The 13495-nt window shown below is 38.7% G+C and overlaps 2 protein-coding genes across 2 annotated transcripts; one reads left to right on the top strand and one right to left on the bottom strand.

Annotated features, from left to right (window-relative positions):
* Positions 1-902: 902 nt before the first annotated feature.
* On the bottom strand, positions 903-1459 carry LOC106433278 (probable steroid-binding protein 3). The gene has a single exon (XM_013874129.2). The coding sequence runs from the start codon at positions 1323-1325 to the stop codon at positions 1023-1025; it is 303 nt and encodes a 100-aa protein (XP_013729583.2). The 5' UTR covers positions 1326-1459; the 3' UTR covers positions 903-1022.
* Positions 1460-10956: 9497 nt separating this feature from the next.
* Positions 10957-12078, top strand: LOC111205420. The gene is made up of 3 exons (XM_022701203.2): positions 10957-11286; positions 11478-11627; positions 11772-12078. The coding sequence occupies exons 1-3, from the start codon at positions 11068-11070 to the stop codon at positions 11847-11849; spliced, it is 447 nt and encodes a 148-aa protein (XP_022556924.2). The 5' UTR covers positions 10957-11067; the 3' UTR covers positions 11850-12078.
* Positions 12079-13495: the final 1417 nt, after the last annotated feature.

Below are 13495 nucleotides of genomic sequence, written 5' to 3'. Positions count from 1 at the left end.
TTTGATCAATGATGTGCTCAAGCTTTTGTTTGTTTTGTGTGATCTAGAACACATCTATAGCTGTAAACATGTTGTGCTCAAGCTTTTATCTGGTCTACAAACCCAGTTACATCTCTTTATCAACTATATGTCGCCAACAAGAAGCTGACATGTCTATGACTGACTATGAGATACATAAAACTTCGAACCTAGCTCAAGATCTTGAAAGCCAACAATAACATACAAAGTAAGCTTTACACATTTTTAAATGATCCCAAAGACAATATAAGTTACCAGATTTACATTTCAAGCCAACAGTTCTGCTGCAGAATATAGTGACACTCTCTTGTCACTCATTGTATGTCTGAACTTAGTTGCTTGCAGGGCATTAAAAGCTTGTACTTACTTAGTTGCTTGCAGGGCATTAAAAGCTTGTACTTTATATGCTATAGCCTGACCCATATGTATCCGACTTTTGAATCAAGGTCTCACTATCTTGTCATGTCTCCCTTATTTTTAATTTGTTTAGTTGTGCAGAGATATTATGGGTTCGTGGAATGACATCCAAACCAAGGGGAGATAGCCATAAGAGAGCGCAGAGAAGAAGTTCAAGAAGAAATACATGTCATTCCACTATGTTGAGCCTCATAGAGAGCGAAGAGAACACCCCCACCCCCATTAATTTTTCTTCTCTATTTTGAAAACTACACAAATCAACACAATCGATTTCTATGCCACGCTAACACTGTAAACTCCGGGATGATTTCATTTAAGCCATAATTCTAAATTCACTAAACCGGATTAAGAATAGAACCAAGATTTGGAGAATCCCTAACACAGTCAATCAGTCATCAATTTTGATCTGATACGACGCAGATCTATCTGGAGATAGGTCAATCTCAAATCTGACATGAGTAATAAAGAGTAAGGAACACCAATTTATTACATTCATCAAACGATCAGATCAAACACGAAAACACAAACGCATACACAGATCCACATATCATAGTTACAAACCAGAGATCGGAAGGATATGATTGAACTTAGGAGATAACGCGGCCAACGACGGGATACTTAGCTTCAAACTTCTTCTCCCAATCATTAAGAGTGGTCATCTCCTTCTCGGTGAGACCTTCAAGGGAAGGAGACACGTCTTCTTCGTTCTTGCTCATCTTCCCCAGGGCTCTGCTCGCGTCTTTTCCCGCGAACATCGCGTAATCGCCTCCTGCGCCGTAGAAGGATTTGCCGGTGGTGACGTCGAATACTCGGCCCTTGATCGCCACGTAGATCGGCTTCGATGAGTCGGTCCCGTTGTACTGGCTAAGCTGCTCTGCCGTGAACTCCATTTTCGCTCTCTCTCTCTCTCTCACCCTCTCTCTCTCTCTCTCGGAATCGAATTTTTCTGGAAAGATCCAAGTGATAAGATGAGGGAGATAATGGATTAGGTGGGAGGGATATTTATAGTGGAAAATGACATTGTTATTCGACTTGAGAGCATTTACTTTCCAATAATTTATACTCCCTCTTTAGGTTTTGAGGCGGTGTTCAAGCATTTTTATCTTGTTTCATGATGTTATCACATTTTTAGATAAAATTTAATGTCAAGTGAAATTTGTAATCAATTACAAAATACTATATGTTTTTTTTATTGGTTAGACTGATTTTATTTAATACAATTTTATATAACCAAGATAAATTACATAGAAATTTATATTTTCTTAATCTTTGTGTAAAAACTTTAAACACCATTTAAAATAAAATGGTAGAGAGAGGGAGTAGTGGAAATTAAATTTTTGTTTGGCAATTAGTGGAATGTGTTATAAAAAGAACTGGAATTTTATTATATCGCGAGAATTTGAATAAGGGCAAAATTTATACCCGTAGAATTTTTAACACTGATAGAAAGAGTTTATTATAGAGAGAAAAGAAGGTTGAGGGATGATCTTCTTTATATAGAGAAAAAAATCCACTGTGCAAATAGTGCAGCGGGCCCCACATCTTTTTATATTTCAAACATTACGGCTCCTCCTTTTGACTTTCGTAACACTCCCCCTTGGGGGCCGGTGTCACTATCCGCTCTCGCTTAACGTCTTTGTTGCCTCATTAAAAACCTTTCCAGGAAAACCCAATGGAAAAAACCATAGTAAGGTAAAAAGAGTACAACCACGTAAGCTCTCCCTCGAATGAACAGTCATAGATCCTTCTGATGGCGCATCCCAATGTTATGGATGTGTTTCCTAAATACCGAGGTAGGGAGTGATTTTGTGAAGAGGTCGGCTGCATTGTCGCATGATCGAACATATCTTACTTCAATCTCTTTATTCTTCTCGAGCTCTTGGGTGTATGAGAAGAACTTCGGAGGTATATGTTTGGTTCTATCGCTTTTGATATATCCTTCCTTCGTTTGAGCAACACATGCCGCGTTATCTTCATATAGAATAGTTGGCTCCGTATTTTCATCAATCCCACTGCTTGAACAGATGTGTCGGCTTATTGATCTTAGCCATACACATTCTCTACTTGCTTCATGGAGTGCAATGATCTCAGCGTGATTTGAAGAAGTAGCAACAAGTGTTTGCTTCTGAGAACGCCAAGATATGGCGTGCCTCCAATTGTAAAAACATATCCTGTCTGGGATCGAGCTTTGTGTGGATCTGAAAATAACCTGCATCTGCAAAACCAACATTTGACCTTTTGAACTTTTAGGATAAAACAAGCCTAAATCAATGGTCCCTTGAGGTAACGAAAAACATGTTTAATTCCATTCCAATGTCTTCGCGTAGGAGACGAACTGAATCTCGCTAAAAGATTAACGGCAAAAGATATGTCAGGTCGAGTACAATTTGCAAGATACATAAGAGCTCCAATTGCACTTAAGTATGGAGTTTCAGGACCAAGTATTTCTTCATTTTCCTCAGATGGTCGAAACGGATCATTTTCAACATTAAGTGATCTAACGACCATCGGGGTGCTAAGAGGAGTTGCTTTATCCATGTTAAAGCGTTTCAATACTCGTTTGGTATATGTAGACTGGTGTACAAATATACCCTTTCGAGAATGCTCAATTTGTAATCCTAGACAATATTTTGTCTGCCCGAGATCTTTCATCTCAAATTCTCCTTTCAGATAGTTTGATGCCTTTTGGATTTCGTTTTGAGTTCCAATAATATTAAGATCATCAACGTACACCGCGATTATCACAAATCCGGATGTTGTTTTCTTTATGAAAACACAAGGACATATAGGATCATTTGTGTATCCTTCTTTTGTTAAGTGTTCACTGAGACGATTATACCACATTCGTCCAGATTGTTTTAACCCATATAATGATCTTTGCAATTTTATTGCACATAACTCTTTAGGTTTGGAACTTAACGTTTCTGGCATTTTAAATCCATCTGGGATTCTCATATAGATATCAGTATCTAATGATCCATATAAATATGCCGTAACGACATCCATGAGACGCATTTCTAAATTTTCATTGGCCGCTAGGCTCATCAGGAATCTAAATGTGATTGCGTCCATAACAGGAGAATAAGTTTCCTCATAATCAATTCCTGGCCTTTGAGAGAAACCTTGGGCTACGAGACGAGCTTTGTATCTTGTAATCTCGTTTTTCTCATTTCTTTTTCGGACAAACACCCATTTGTACCCAACAGGTTTTACATCTTTGGGTGTGAGCACAATAGGTCCGAATACATTTCGTTTGTTAAGCGAATCTAGTTCGACTTGAATTGCATCTTTCCATTTTATCCAGTCATGTCTCTTTTGACATTCATATACAGACTTTGGTTCTGGATCTTCGTTTTCTTCATTTATTTCCTTTGCTAAAAGGTATGAGAAAACGTCATCAATATCATCCATCTCATTTTGTTTCCATATCTTTCCATTATGGATGTAATTGATAGAAATCTCATGATTTCCTTCAGATTCAAGATGCTTTATATTGTCGTTAGATTTACAATTTTCTTCGTCCAAAATATTTTCTGCTATTTTGGGAGTATCATGCTTTTCACATTCCTTACGTTTTCTAGGAAGTTTATCCTTTGAACCAATAGGTCTACCGTGCTTTAAACGTGTTCCTGATTCACGTGTATCAACTGCCGTTCCACCATTTTGTGGTATTTCAATACGAGCAGGAGTATTTGCAGCGGGTATATGTGATTTAGTTACCATTTTGGTATCAGCAAATGCGTCAGGTAGCTGATTTGCTATATTTTGTAAATGCATGATACGTCGAACTTCTAGTTCTGACTGTTTCGTAGGAGGATCAAGGTGTAATAACGATGGTACACTCCATTTGATCTCTTTTCCTACTTGTTTATTGTCTCCCCCTAGAGTTGGGAATTCTTTCTCATTGAAATGACAATCGGCAAATCGTGCCGTAAACACATCACCAGTTTGTGGTTCTAGGTATCTTATTATTGATGGAGAATCATAGCCAATATATATTCCCAACCGTCTTTGCGGTCCCATCTTTGTACGTTGCGGTGGTGCTATTGGAATATAAACCGCACAACCAAAGATTTTTAGATGAGAGATATTTGGTTCTTTTCCAAATGCTAACTGTAATGGGGAATATCTGTGGTATGCACTTGGTCTTATCCGAATTAGTGCTTCTGCATGCAAAATAGCATGTCCCCATACAGAGGTTGGGAGTTTTGATCTCATGATCAATGGCCTTGCAATTAGTTGCAGCCGTTTAATTAATGATTCTGCCAAACCATTTTGTGTATGAACATGAGCAACAGAATGCTCTACTTCAATCCCTGATACCATACAATAATCATTAAAAGCTTGGGATGTGAATTCACCAGCGTTATCTAATCTAACTCTTTTAATTGGATAATCTGAGAACTGTGCTCTTAATTTGATTATCTGAGTTAGAAATCTCGCAAATGCCATATTTCGAGATGATAACAAAAAACATGTGACCATCTACTCGATGCATCGATTAATAGTAGAATAAAGTAGTAGAATGGTCCACACGGTGGATGTATTGGTCCACAAATATCACCTTGGATTCTTTCCAAAAACTTTGGTGATTCTTTGTCAATTTTGGTTGGTGATGGTCTTATGATTAAATTTCCAAGAGCACACGCATCACATGTCATTTTATTACTTTGGTATATATCTTGGGTTTTTATTGAATGACCATGTGAGCTTTCAATGATTTTTCGCATCATTGTAGTGCCTGGGTGACCAAGACGATCATGCCATAATGTAACATCTTCTGGATTTCTTTTGATCACAAGATGTGATTCTATAGCATCAATATAAGTGTGATGCAATCCAGAAGGAAGTTCTGGAAATTTTTCCAGTACAAGGCCTTTGCCTGATTTTTCAGAAGTTATATACAAATACTTCTTTCCATTCTCAGTTGCAGACTGAGTGTTATACCCTTGACGGTATATATCTTTGAAACTCAACAAATTTTTCTTAGAATTTGGAGAATATAAGGCATTATCTATGGAAAACTTTGTTCCATTAGGCAACATAAAGTTCGCCTTGCCAATTCCTTCGATCAGGTCTGTAGGACCTGATATTGTGTTTATAGTCATTTTTACTGACTTTAAAGTAGAGAAATATCTCTTATCCTTCAGTATAGTGTGCGTTGTGCCACTATCTGGTATGCAAACTTCTCTACCAATTTGTTTAGTTGTTGTTCCATTTGCTTTCTTATCCATTTCTGTAACACACAGTTAATATTAATAAAGAAAATAAACTTTCATAAGTAAACATATTATTCATCAATAACAAGTACACAATAATTATACATTAGATATTTTGAAATACAACATTATTTTGAAAGTGAAATACATAATATTTTATGGCATCACTAGGCATTATTAAGCTTGATCAGTACAAGCACTTCAATTATTTTGATGAGTGGCCTCGTCGAAATCTCCCATAAAGTCAGAGGATTCGAGGTATGTCGATGTTGTACCCACAAGGTGTTCATTGAGATTTACTTCCTTTGCCTTGCCTTTAATAGATTCTTGGTACAATTGGCATAGATGCCGAGGAGTTCGACATACTTGAGACCAGTGTCCCTTCGATCCACATCTGTAACAGACGTTCTCATTTTTATGAGTAGGGTTTTCTTGGGTTTCTTTCCCTTTTACCCGATCAGATCGATTCCATGTGTTGGATCCCCTTCCTCTTGGGTTGTTACTCCTTTCATGGTTGCGGTTAAATCGATAACCACGACCACGACCAAAACCACGATTGTGACCACGGCCACGACCACGCCCACGATAGGAATAATTTCCTTTTTCTGGATTTTTTATATCCGTTGCATTTACCTCAGGAAATGCTTTGGTTCCCGTGGGTCGGGCATTGTGGTTTTTAATGAGGAGTTCATTATTTCTCTCCGCTATTATAAGCGCCACAGCGAGTTCAGAGAACCTCGTATACCCACAATTTCTATATTGTTCTTGTAGAACATAATGATTTTTGTGGAACGTTTGGTAAGTTTTCTCGAGCATTTCTGCTTCCGAGACAGGCTTACCGCAATAATCTAATTGCGCCGCTATTCTCAATATAGCGGAATTGTACGTTTTCACTTTTTCAAAATCTTGAAATCGTAGATTTTTCTACTCATCGAGTGCATGGGGGAGAGTAATTTTCTTTTGGTTATCAAACCTCTCCTTCAGAGCTTTCCAAAGATCTAAGGGATCTTTGGTTCTCGCATAATCATGCGTAAGATTTTCATCTAGATGCCTTCTCAGAAATATCACGGCCTTAGCTTTTTCATGAGAGGTTGATATATTGCCGTCTTTTATTGTTCCGAGTATTTCCTCGGAATCTAGATGAAGCTCCATGTTTGTAACCCATGCCGTGTAGTTTGTCCCAGTTACTTCCAATACCGGAAACTGAAGTTTTTCGATTTTTGTCATTTGTATTTCTAAAGCACATAAATAAAAATTATTAGAATATTATTAATATTATAAGGAACCGTTTACATTAATCATGCAAGCAATTACAAGGAGAAGCGATGTAAAAAAAAAATTAAACCGATATTCATCTTAAATTCACTCGGAGTAAATTCTCCAACGAATAAACCATAAATAGAAACACAAATAAAAATGGCACATAAAAACAAAAGTGCGCGAATCATCTTTCTTGAAATGAGAAATCGGAGGAGAGCGATTTGAAATTTTTTTTTTTTTTGAGAGAAGATGAAATGTTTTGGATGATGAAATGGAGTGAAAATGAGTTGTATTTATAGATAAAAATTACTGTTCATGACCGTTGGAGAAAGGAGAAATTTTTGAAAAATTTTCTTTGTGACCGTTGAGGTTAAATCGAGTGTACTAAAAATCAGTCTGAAAATATCGTATTAAACAGTCAATAAAATCTATAAAATTTCATAAAAGTAAAAAATTATGACAATGAAATATTTATGTTATGACAACAAATCATGCGACGGCTCAGCCGATCAATGCAGCGTAATAAATAAATTATACGGTGGCTCGGCCGACCAATTAATAATAAACATAAACAAAATATAAGGCGGCTCCGCCGACCAATAAATAATAAACAGAATATAAGGTGGCTCGGCCGACCAATAAATAATAAACAGAATATAAGGCGGCTCGGCCGACCAATAAATAAATTAAATTGCTAGTAAATAATATAGGCGGTATTCCGGCCATTATAACAGGGTATAAATGATACAAATAAATTTTACCGAATCGCAGAGTGATCATGCTGATAACATGTTATAAAAAGAACTGGAATTTTATTATATCGCGAGAATTTGAATAAGGGCAAAATTTATACCCGTAGAATTTTTAACACTGATAGAAAGAGTTTATTATAGAGAGAAGAGAAGGTTGAGGGATGATCTTCTAAACTATCGAAATCGATCGTTTATATAGAGAAAAAATCTACTGTACAAATAGTGCAGCGAACCCCACGTCTTTTTATATTTCAAACATTACGGCTCCTTTTTGACTTTCATAACAGAATGGCATTTTTCATCCTTTATTGAATTTATTCCACTTAACATTTTACTTTCGTATCATCTTTTTCTACGTCACTTTCGAATCATTTATAAAGTGAAATAGTGTCACTTTTTTGTTTGTTTCTGGAAGTCAATTCGAATATAAATTAGGTATATATTTTGAAGTTTATTGATGTCAATTCCAAAATAGACTAATAACTTATTCAATCGACTAATAATTTTTTAGTTAATAATGGTTGATCCACCAAAAATAAATACATATCGTTAGATGCCAAATTTCATAGCTTAAATAGAGATATCAAACTCGTTTATGTAATATGCTCATCGTTGTAATAGTATAATCAATCAGACGTTAAAAAAATAAATAGATATGTTAAACATTACTTCACTATATCAGTATATTTCTTATATAAACAAGAGAATCAATAGGGATCCGGTTCTCTATACAATCAACTCAATTTTTTTAAACCACATTTATATTTGTACTTTTATCCTAATTCTTGTAAAAAGTTTTAAAGACAACTTTTTAGCTAACTTTTTTTTTTTGCAAAAAGTGACTTTTTGCATATAAGCCTTCTTACTTCGCTGTGCCTCCAAATGAACCTGGTCTTTCAACTATTCCTATTTACTAATTTTGACATTTATAGTTTCTGTTAGCGCTAGAAAGAGGAGGTTGGTTAGTTTAAACTTCAACACCAAAAGAAGCAATGACTGGCAACCAACGTGTACAAGAAACCATCACCAACATTTCTTCAGAAAACAGAAGATTGTTGTAGACCGGAATAAAAGAAAGAGAGTGATGAAGCCGTAATTGTAACTCAACACACCAAGAAAGTGACAAGTGAGAAAGCGACCTTTTCGCAAGCAACACGAGTTAATTACGTCTTGAAATGAAATGAGACATGGTAGAGTCATATGATTCATGAAGCTAGTGTCTGGTAAAAGAAGACTAGTTTGGACTCCCCAAACTTTGGAGCATGCATGTGAACTTGGTGGTTGTAAGATGAGAGGTAAAGATACTATCTCATGAATACGTTATAGGTTGATGATTGTTTAAGCATGCTAGATTGTGTGGTGTGTGGCTGTTTCAAGGCTTAGTATTAATTTATTATTAGGTTGAAAAAAAAATGTATTCATATTCATTTATCTTTTTTTGGTGTAAATGTTAAATTTTATACCAAGATTTTCAATTTTTACAGAAGTTACAAAGAGAACTGGCAGCGGATAAGACCGAAAAAACTAAACAACATGAGAAGAGAAGAAAAGGCAACACAGAGAGAACTAGTAGACAATACAACCGTTTAAAATACACGAGTTAACTAGCTAAGCCGAAGAAACGGCTTGTCCGAGAACTAGCATTGCCAAATGAGAATGATGCCTTTTACCATGAGACCATGTTCGGTAGAATGCGGCTTGCCCAAAATGCTACTTCAAATAATTGACACCATTCACCGCGCAGCTTTGCGAAAACTCAAACGACGAGCACCTGGAACCTCGCTACTACCACCGGAAGTAAGAGACAAGCACTCGAGAGCAAGAGACTGCGTACCTCACTAGAGAACCCTATTTGCGCCATCTGGATAGTCACATCTAGGCTCCGACGTCACACTTATTTATGGCTCGACCTTAGAAGTAATGCGAGCCAAGTAAGAACACGGGCTGCAATGAGAGCCACATCTTGGATATGCTGTTCCAAACCTGCAAACTGGACAGAAGATTAACCCATCATGGTGGCTCAAGCGACCCAACTATGATGTTGGGAAGGCGAATCTTGACACGAAGCTCCAACGGGAAACCAGAGCACTGAATACCCCACGGAGAACCGAGAAACTCCGCCTCGCGCTAGCACCGAGAACCGGTGATAAGTCCAAAGAGCTTCTCTGGAGAAACAGCAACAGAGAGCCGATGTGAAGACCAAAGAGACGGAACGGAACAGAGAGTGCCTACACGAAGCAGGACACAGCAAACCCAAAAGTGGCAAAGACCGGGGAACAAAGATGGAGCGCTTGCCAGAACGACGCAGACAAGTCATAGACGGCAAATCTGCAGTCAGAACACAACCCGCGCACACAAACACCGACGCAGCTACAACAACCACACAGCCACTTTCGCTACGCCGCACGCGCCTAAGGAGAACCAACCCTGCAGGCTAACTTGACCGGACAAGAGAGAGGGAGCCCCACCACTCGACACCGAGCGAGCGAGACCACAAACCCCAAGCTGGACCACTCTACAGAGCAGGAACACCAGATCTTGCTGAAACCCTAAACGCCGACCTCCTCTGCTTCTCCTACTCCCAACCTCGTCTAATCACCAGACAGAACCGACTTCACGGAGATCCATCTCTGTGGCCACAGATCCGAAATCTTGGGTCCACCAGTAGCTCCAGGGGGTCGACATCACGGCTGGGAGGCGAAGAGAAACAAGAGAGAGGCAATAAAACAAGGAAGAGGAAAGGAATGACCCACCGGCGGTGGCGCACGGCCAACCACGCGCCGGAGAGAAGAGGAGCTCACAAGTTTGCAGAGATACGGGAGAGAAAGAGAGAGAGAGAGAGAGAAAAAGTGTTTTGGTTCCAAAACTGTTGTGGGTAAACTTTTCATAGTGACTGATCTCACACCGAAAGGCCCCGCATCCAGGAAAACTCCTTAGGATTTTTTGGAGGGGTTTCAGTACCACCCCGCCGACAGAGTGTCGAACCCGCGATCTCTGGCAGTTGTGTGTGAGAATCCCTTCAATACTGTCGTTAGGCCACCTGAGGTATCTCGAATGCAGATGTGTTGATTGTGCGTCAAATTCAGATAATTAACTCATACTGTAGCAAGATTAGCTTCAACAAAATCCATAGACAACGTCTGTGATTGATTCGGATTAAGTAATCATTTGTTGTCTCAACCGGGATTTTCCCACCGGTTAAGATACGTTAAAATTGAATCGGGAAAAACCAAGACAGAACCGGCTCTGTGTAAATTGTGGGCCCAGGGTCCAATAACAATTTCTAAGGCATTTCTCCTCCTCAAACCGTCCTCCAATTTGGTACGCAAAAAACAATTTAAAAGTCTTTTTTAATTTCTGCTGAATTATTCAAACCTCTCGGCGAGGAAGAAGAAGAAGAAATGGCGATTTGCATGTGTTGCGAGTCGCGGATCGTACCGAAATCGATAATGAATCCATGGATATCTCCGAGGAGAACGAAGCTAGGTTTTGTAGCGATCAGTCCGACTTCAACCACGATTCGCCGTTCTCCGGCCACCGTAAGGGCATCGGCGGTTGATTCCCCCGAGAGCTCTTCCAATTTCGCTAAGCGTGTGGAACAAGCCTGGCTTATCTCTCAGGTTCCTCCTCTTACACCTTGCTAATTGATTCTCTCCCATTCCCATATATGCAATTTCGTTTGACGAGATTAACTACTTGGATCTGTAAATTTCACATCGATCAAGTTTACTGTTAGGAGATGAATATTTCTAACACGGTCGTTTTAATTAATGATTTGTTTTTCTCTCTCTTTTTTTTTTGTTCATTGCAGCAACCAAGACCCGTTGGGTGTTCATCGTGCAATTCAAAGGGTCATGTTGAATGCAAATGGTGTGCGGGTACAGGATTCTTCATCCTCGGTGATAACATGCTTTGCCAGGTTCCTTCAAGGAATACTTCTTGTGTTATCTGCTCCGGGAAGGTTAGTAATAATCTAATCAGATTACTCAATGTTTTTAATCGTTTTCTCTGTCTACCCAAAAAGTACTTGTGGTGTTTCTGTTTATATATCCTTACAAGTATGAATGTTTGATTCTTTTTTTTTTGTTGTTGTTGTGGTTTTAAGGGTTCCGCTTGCTGTAGCGATTGCAAGGGAACTGGGTTTCGTGCCAAATGGTTGGAAAAGCCTCCAGTGCCATTGTAGTTGATGAACAAAACCAAGTTAAGTCTTTTGGCATTTGATGATTTTTATACGGAGTACAAATGTTTACATTGATTCAAGTAAAATATGAATACATTTTCTTTGTACATGTATTTTGTATAAATATATCAATGTATGTTCATTTCTTATTCATTTCCCCTTGTTCTGTCTGTACTAATTGTGATTTCCTCTTAAGGCTACTTCATGTATATACTCAAGTCTCTTTTCTGTATCCTCTCTCTTTGCATTACTTTGCCAAGACTTACTCCACGTGAGCCGTCTTCCACTTCAGCACCAGCTCTTGTTTCCTCTCCTTTTTATGAATACTCCAAGCCATATCATCACTATATCTTAGGGAAATACTAACCCAACACTGAAGAAAACACAACGCAGTCATGTCAATAGAGCATGGTTGGTCGTCTCATCATGGATGACAACATTGTTCAACATCACGGCGAAAACTAGATCCGTTACTTTTAAGAATTATAAGTTTAAGCTATATTGTCGGTTATAGTATATAATCAATACATTAAAGTACCATAACCGGATAACATTAATATTTTTCCATGTTGCCAAAGAAACAAAAACAATCTGAGATAGTTAAAAAAAACAAACAAAAGCCAGCTAGGAAGATACTAGCTTATAATATGTGTTAATCAGAAACAACCATTGTAAACATTAGAAAAAAACAAAGGGCATATTCATGTAAGTGTAAAGATTGTATTAAGCTCATCGTTAACAATGTACAAGAGAGGCAATATATACATCACAGACTCTAGGGAAGATATTAACAACATTCCTAAAACAGAGAAGCTATAATATTGAGAAGTTAATGTGAGATCTTCATCGTATATCTTCTTATCTCTTACATTCCCCCTCAAGATGGAGTGGGGGAACACACTCCCAGCTTGTTTCTGAGTTCCAAGTAGCGTGCTCGAGAGAGCGGTTTCGTCAGTGCGTCTGCTAGTTGATCGCGTGTGTTAACATGAGCTACTGCAAGAGCACCACGTTGCACCTGGTTTCTGACAAAATGATAGTCGAGAGCAATGTGTTTCATGCGGGAATGAAAAACCGGGTTGGCACACAAGAACGTGGCACCTACATTGTCACAGAAGATAACAGGAGCAGTCGGTAAGGAAATGCCAAGTTCGGACAGGACATTGCATATCCAGTTGATTTCTGATGCTGCGTTGGCAACGGCCCTGTACTCGGCCTCTGTAGAGGACCTTGCAACTCCATTTTGCTTTTTAGATGACCAGGAAACTGGATGCTTTCCCAGATAGACTACATATGAGTTGGTGGATACGTAGTCGTCGGAGTCACCGCCCCAGTCCGCATCAGAGTAACCTTGAAGCACAAGTTTGTTTGATGCAGAGAAGAAAATACCATGACTTGGAGTTCCAGCAAGGTACCTGAGTATTCTCTTCGCAGCTTGCCAGTGATCTTCAGTAGGGAGATGCATGAACTGTGACAGTTTGTTCACTGCAAAAGCAATATCAAGCCGTGTGAACTGAAGGTATTGGAGACTTCCTATGAGGCGACGATACTTTGTTGGATCAGGCAAAGAGACGCCAGAGTTGAGATTTAGCTTAGGAGAGGAGGCCATTGGAGTGGTTACCGATTTGGCATTGATCATGTCGTATTTGTGA

The sequence above is a fragment of the Brassica napus genome, chromosome C4, assembly GCF_020379485.1.
Source record: "Brassica napus cultivar Da-Ae chromosome C4, Da-Ae, whole genome shotgun sequence".
Taxonomy (NCBI): Eukaryota; Viridiplantae; Streptophyta; class Magnoliopsida; order Brassicales; family Brassicaceae; genus Brassica; species Brassica napus.
This window is presented reverse-complemented; position numbering and strand designations above follow the sequence as displayed.

What these genes read in the sequence shown, in the direction of transcription:
- LOC111205420 (XM_022701203.2), top strand. Translation starts at nt 11,068, where the DNA reads ATGGCGATTTGCATGTGTTGCGAGTCGCGGATCGTACCGAAATCGATA. An exon ending in AAGCCTGGCTTATCTCTCAG is followed by an intron (nt 11,287 to 11,477) that starts GTTCCTCCTCTT and finishes TGTTCATTGCAG; the next exon opens with CAACCAAGACCCGTTGGGTG. An exon ending in GTGTTATCTGCTCCGGGAAG is followed by an intron (nt 11,628 to 11,771) that starts GTTAGTAATAAT and finishes TGTGGTTTTAAG; the next exon opens with GGTTCCGCTTGCTGTAGCGA.
- LOC106433278 (XM_013874129.2), bottom strand. Translation starts at nt 1,325, where the DNA reads ATGGAGTTCACGGCAGAGCAGCTTAGCCAGTACAACGGGACCGACTCA.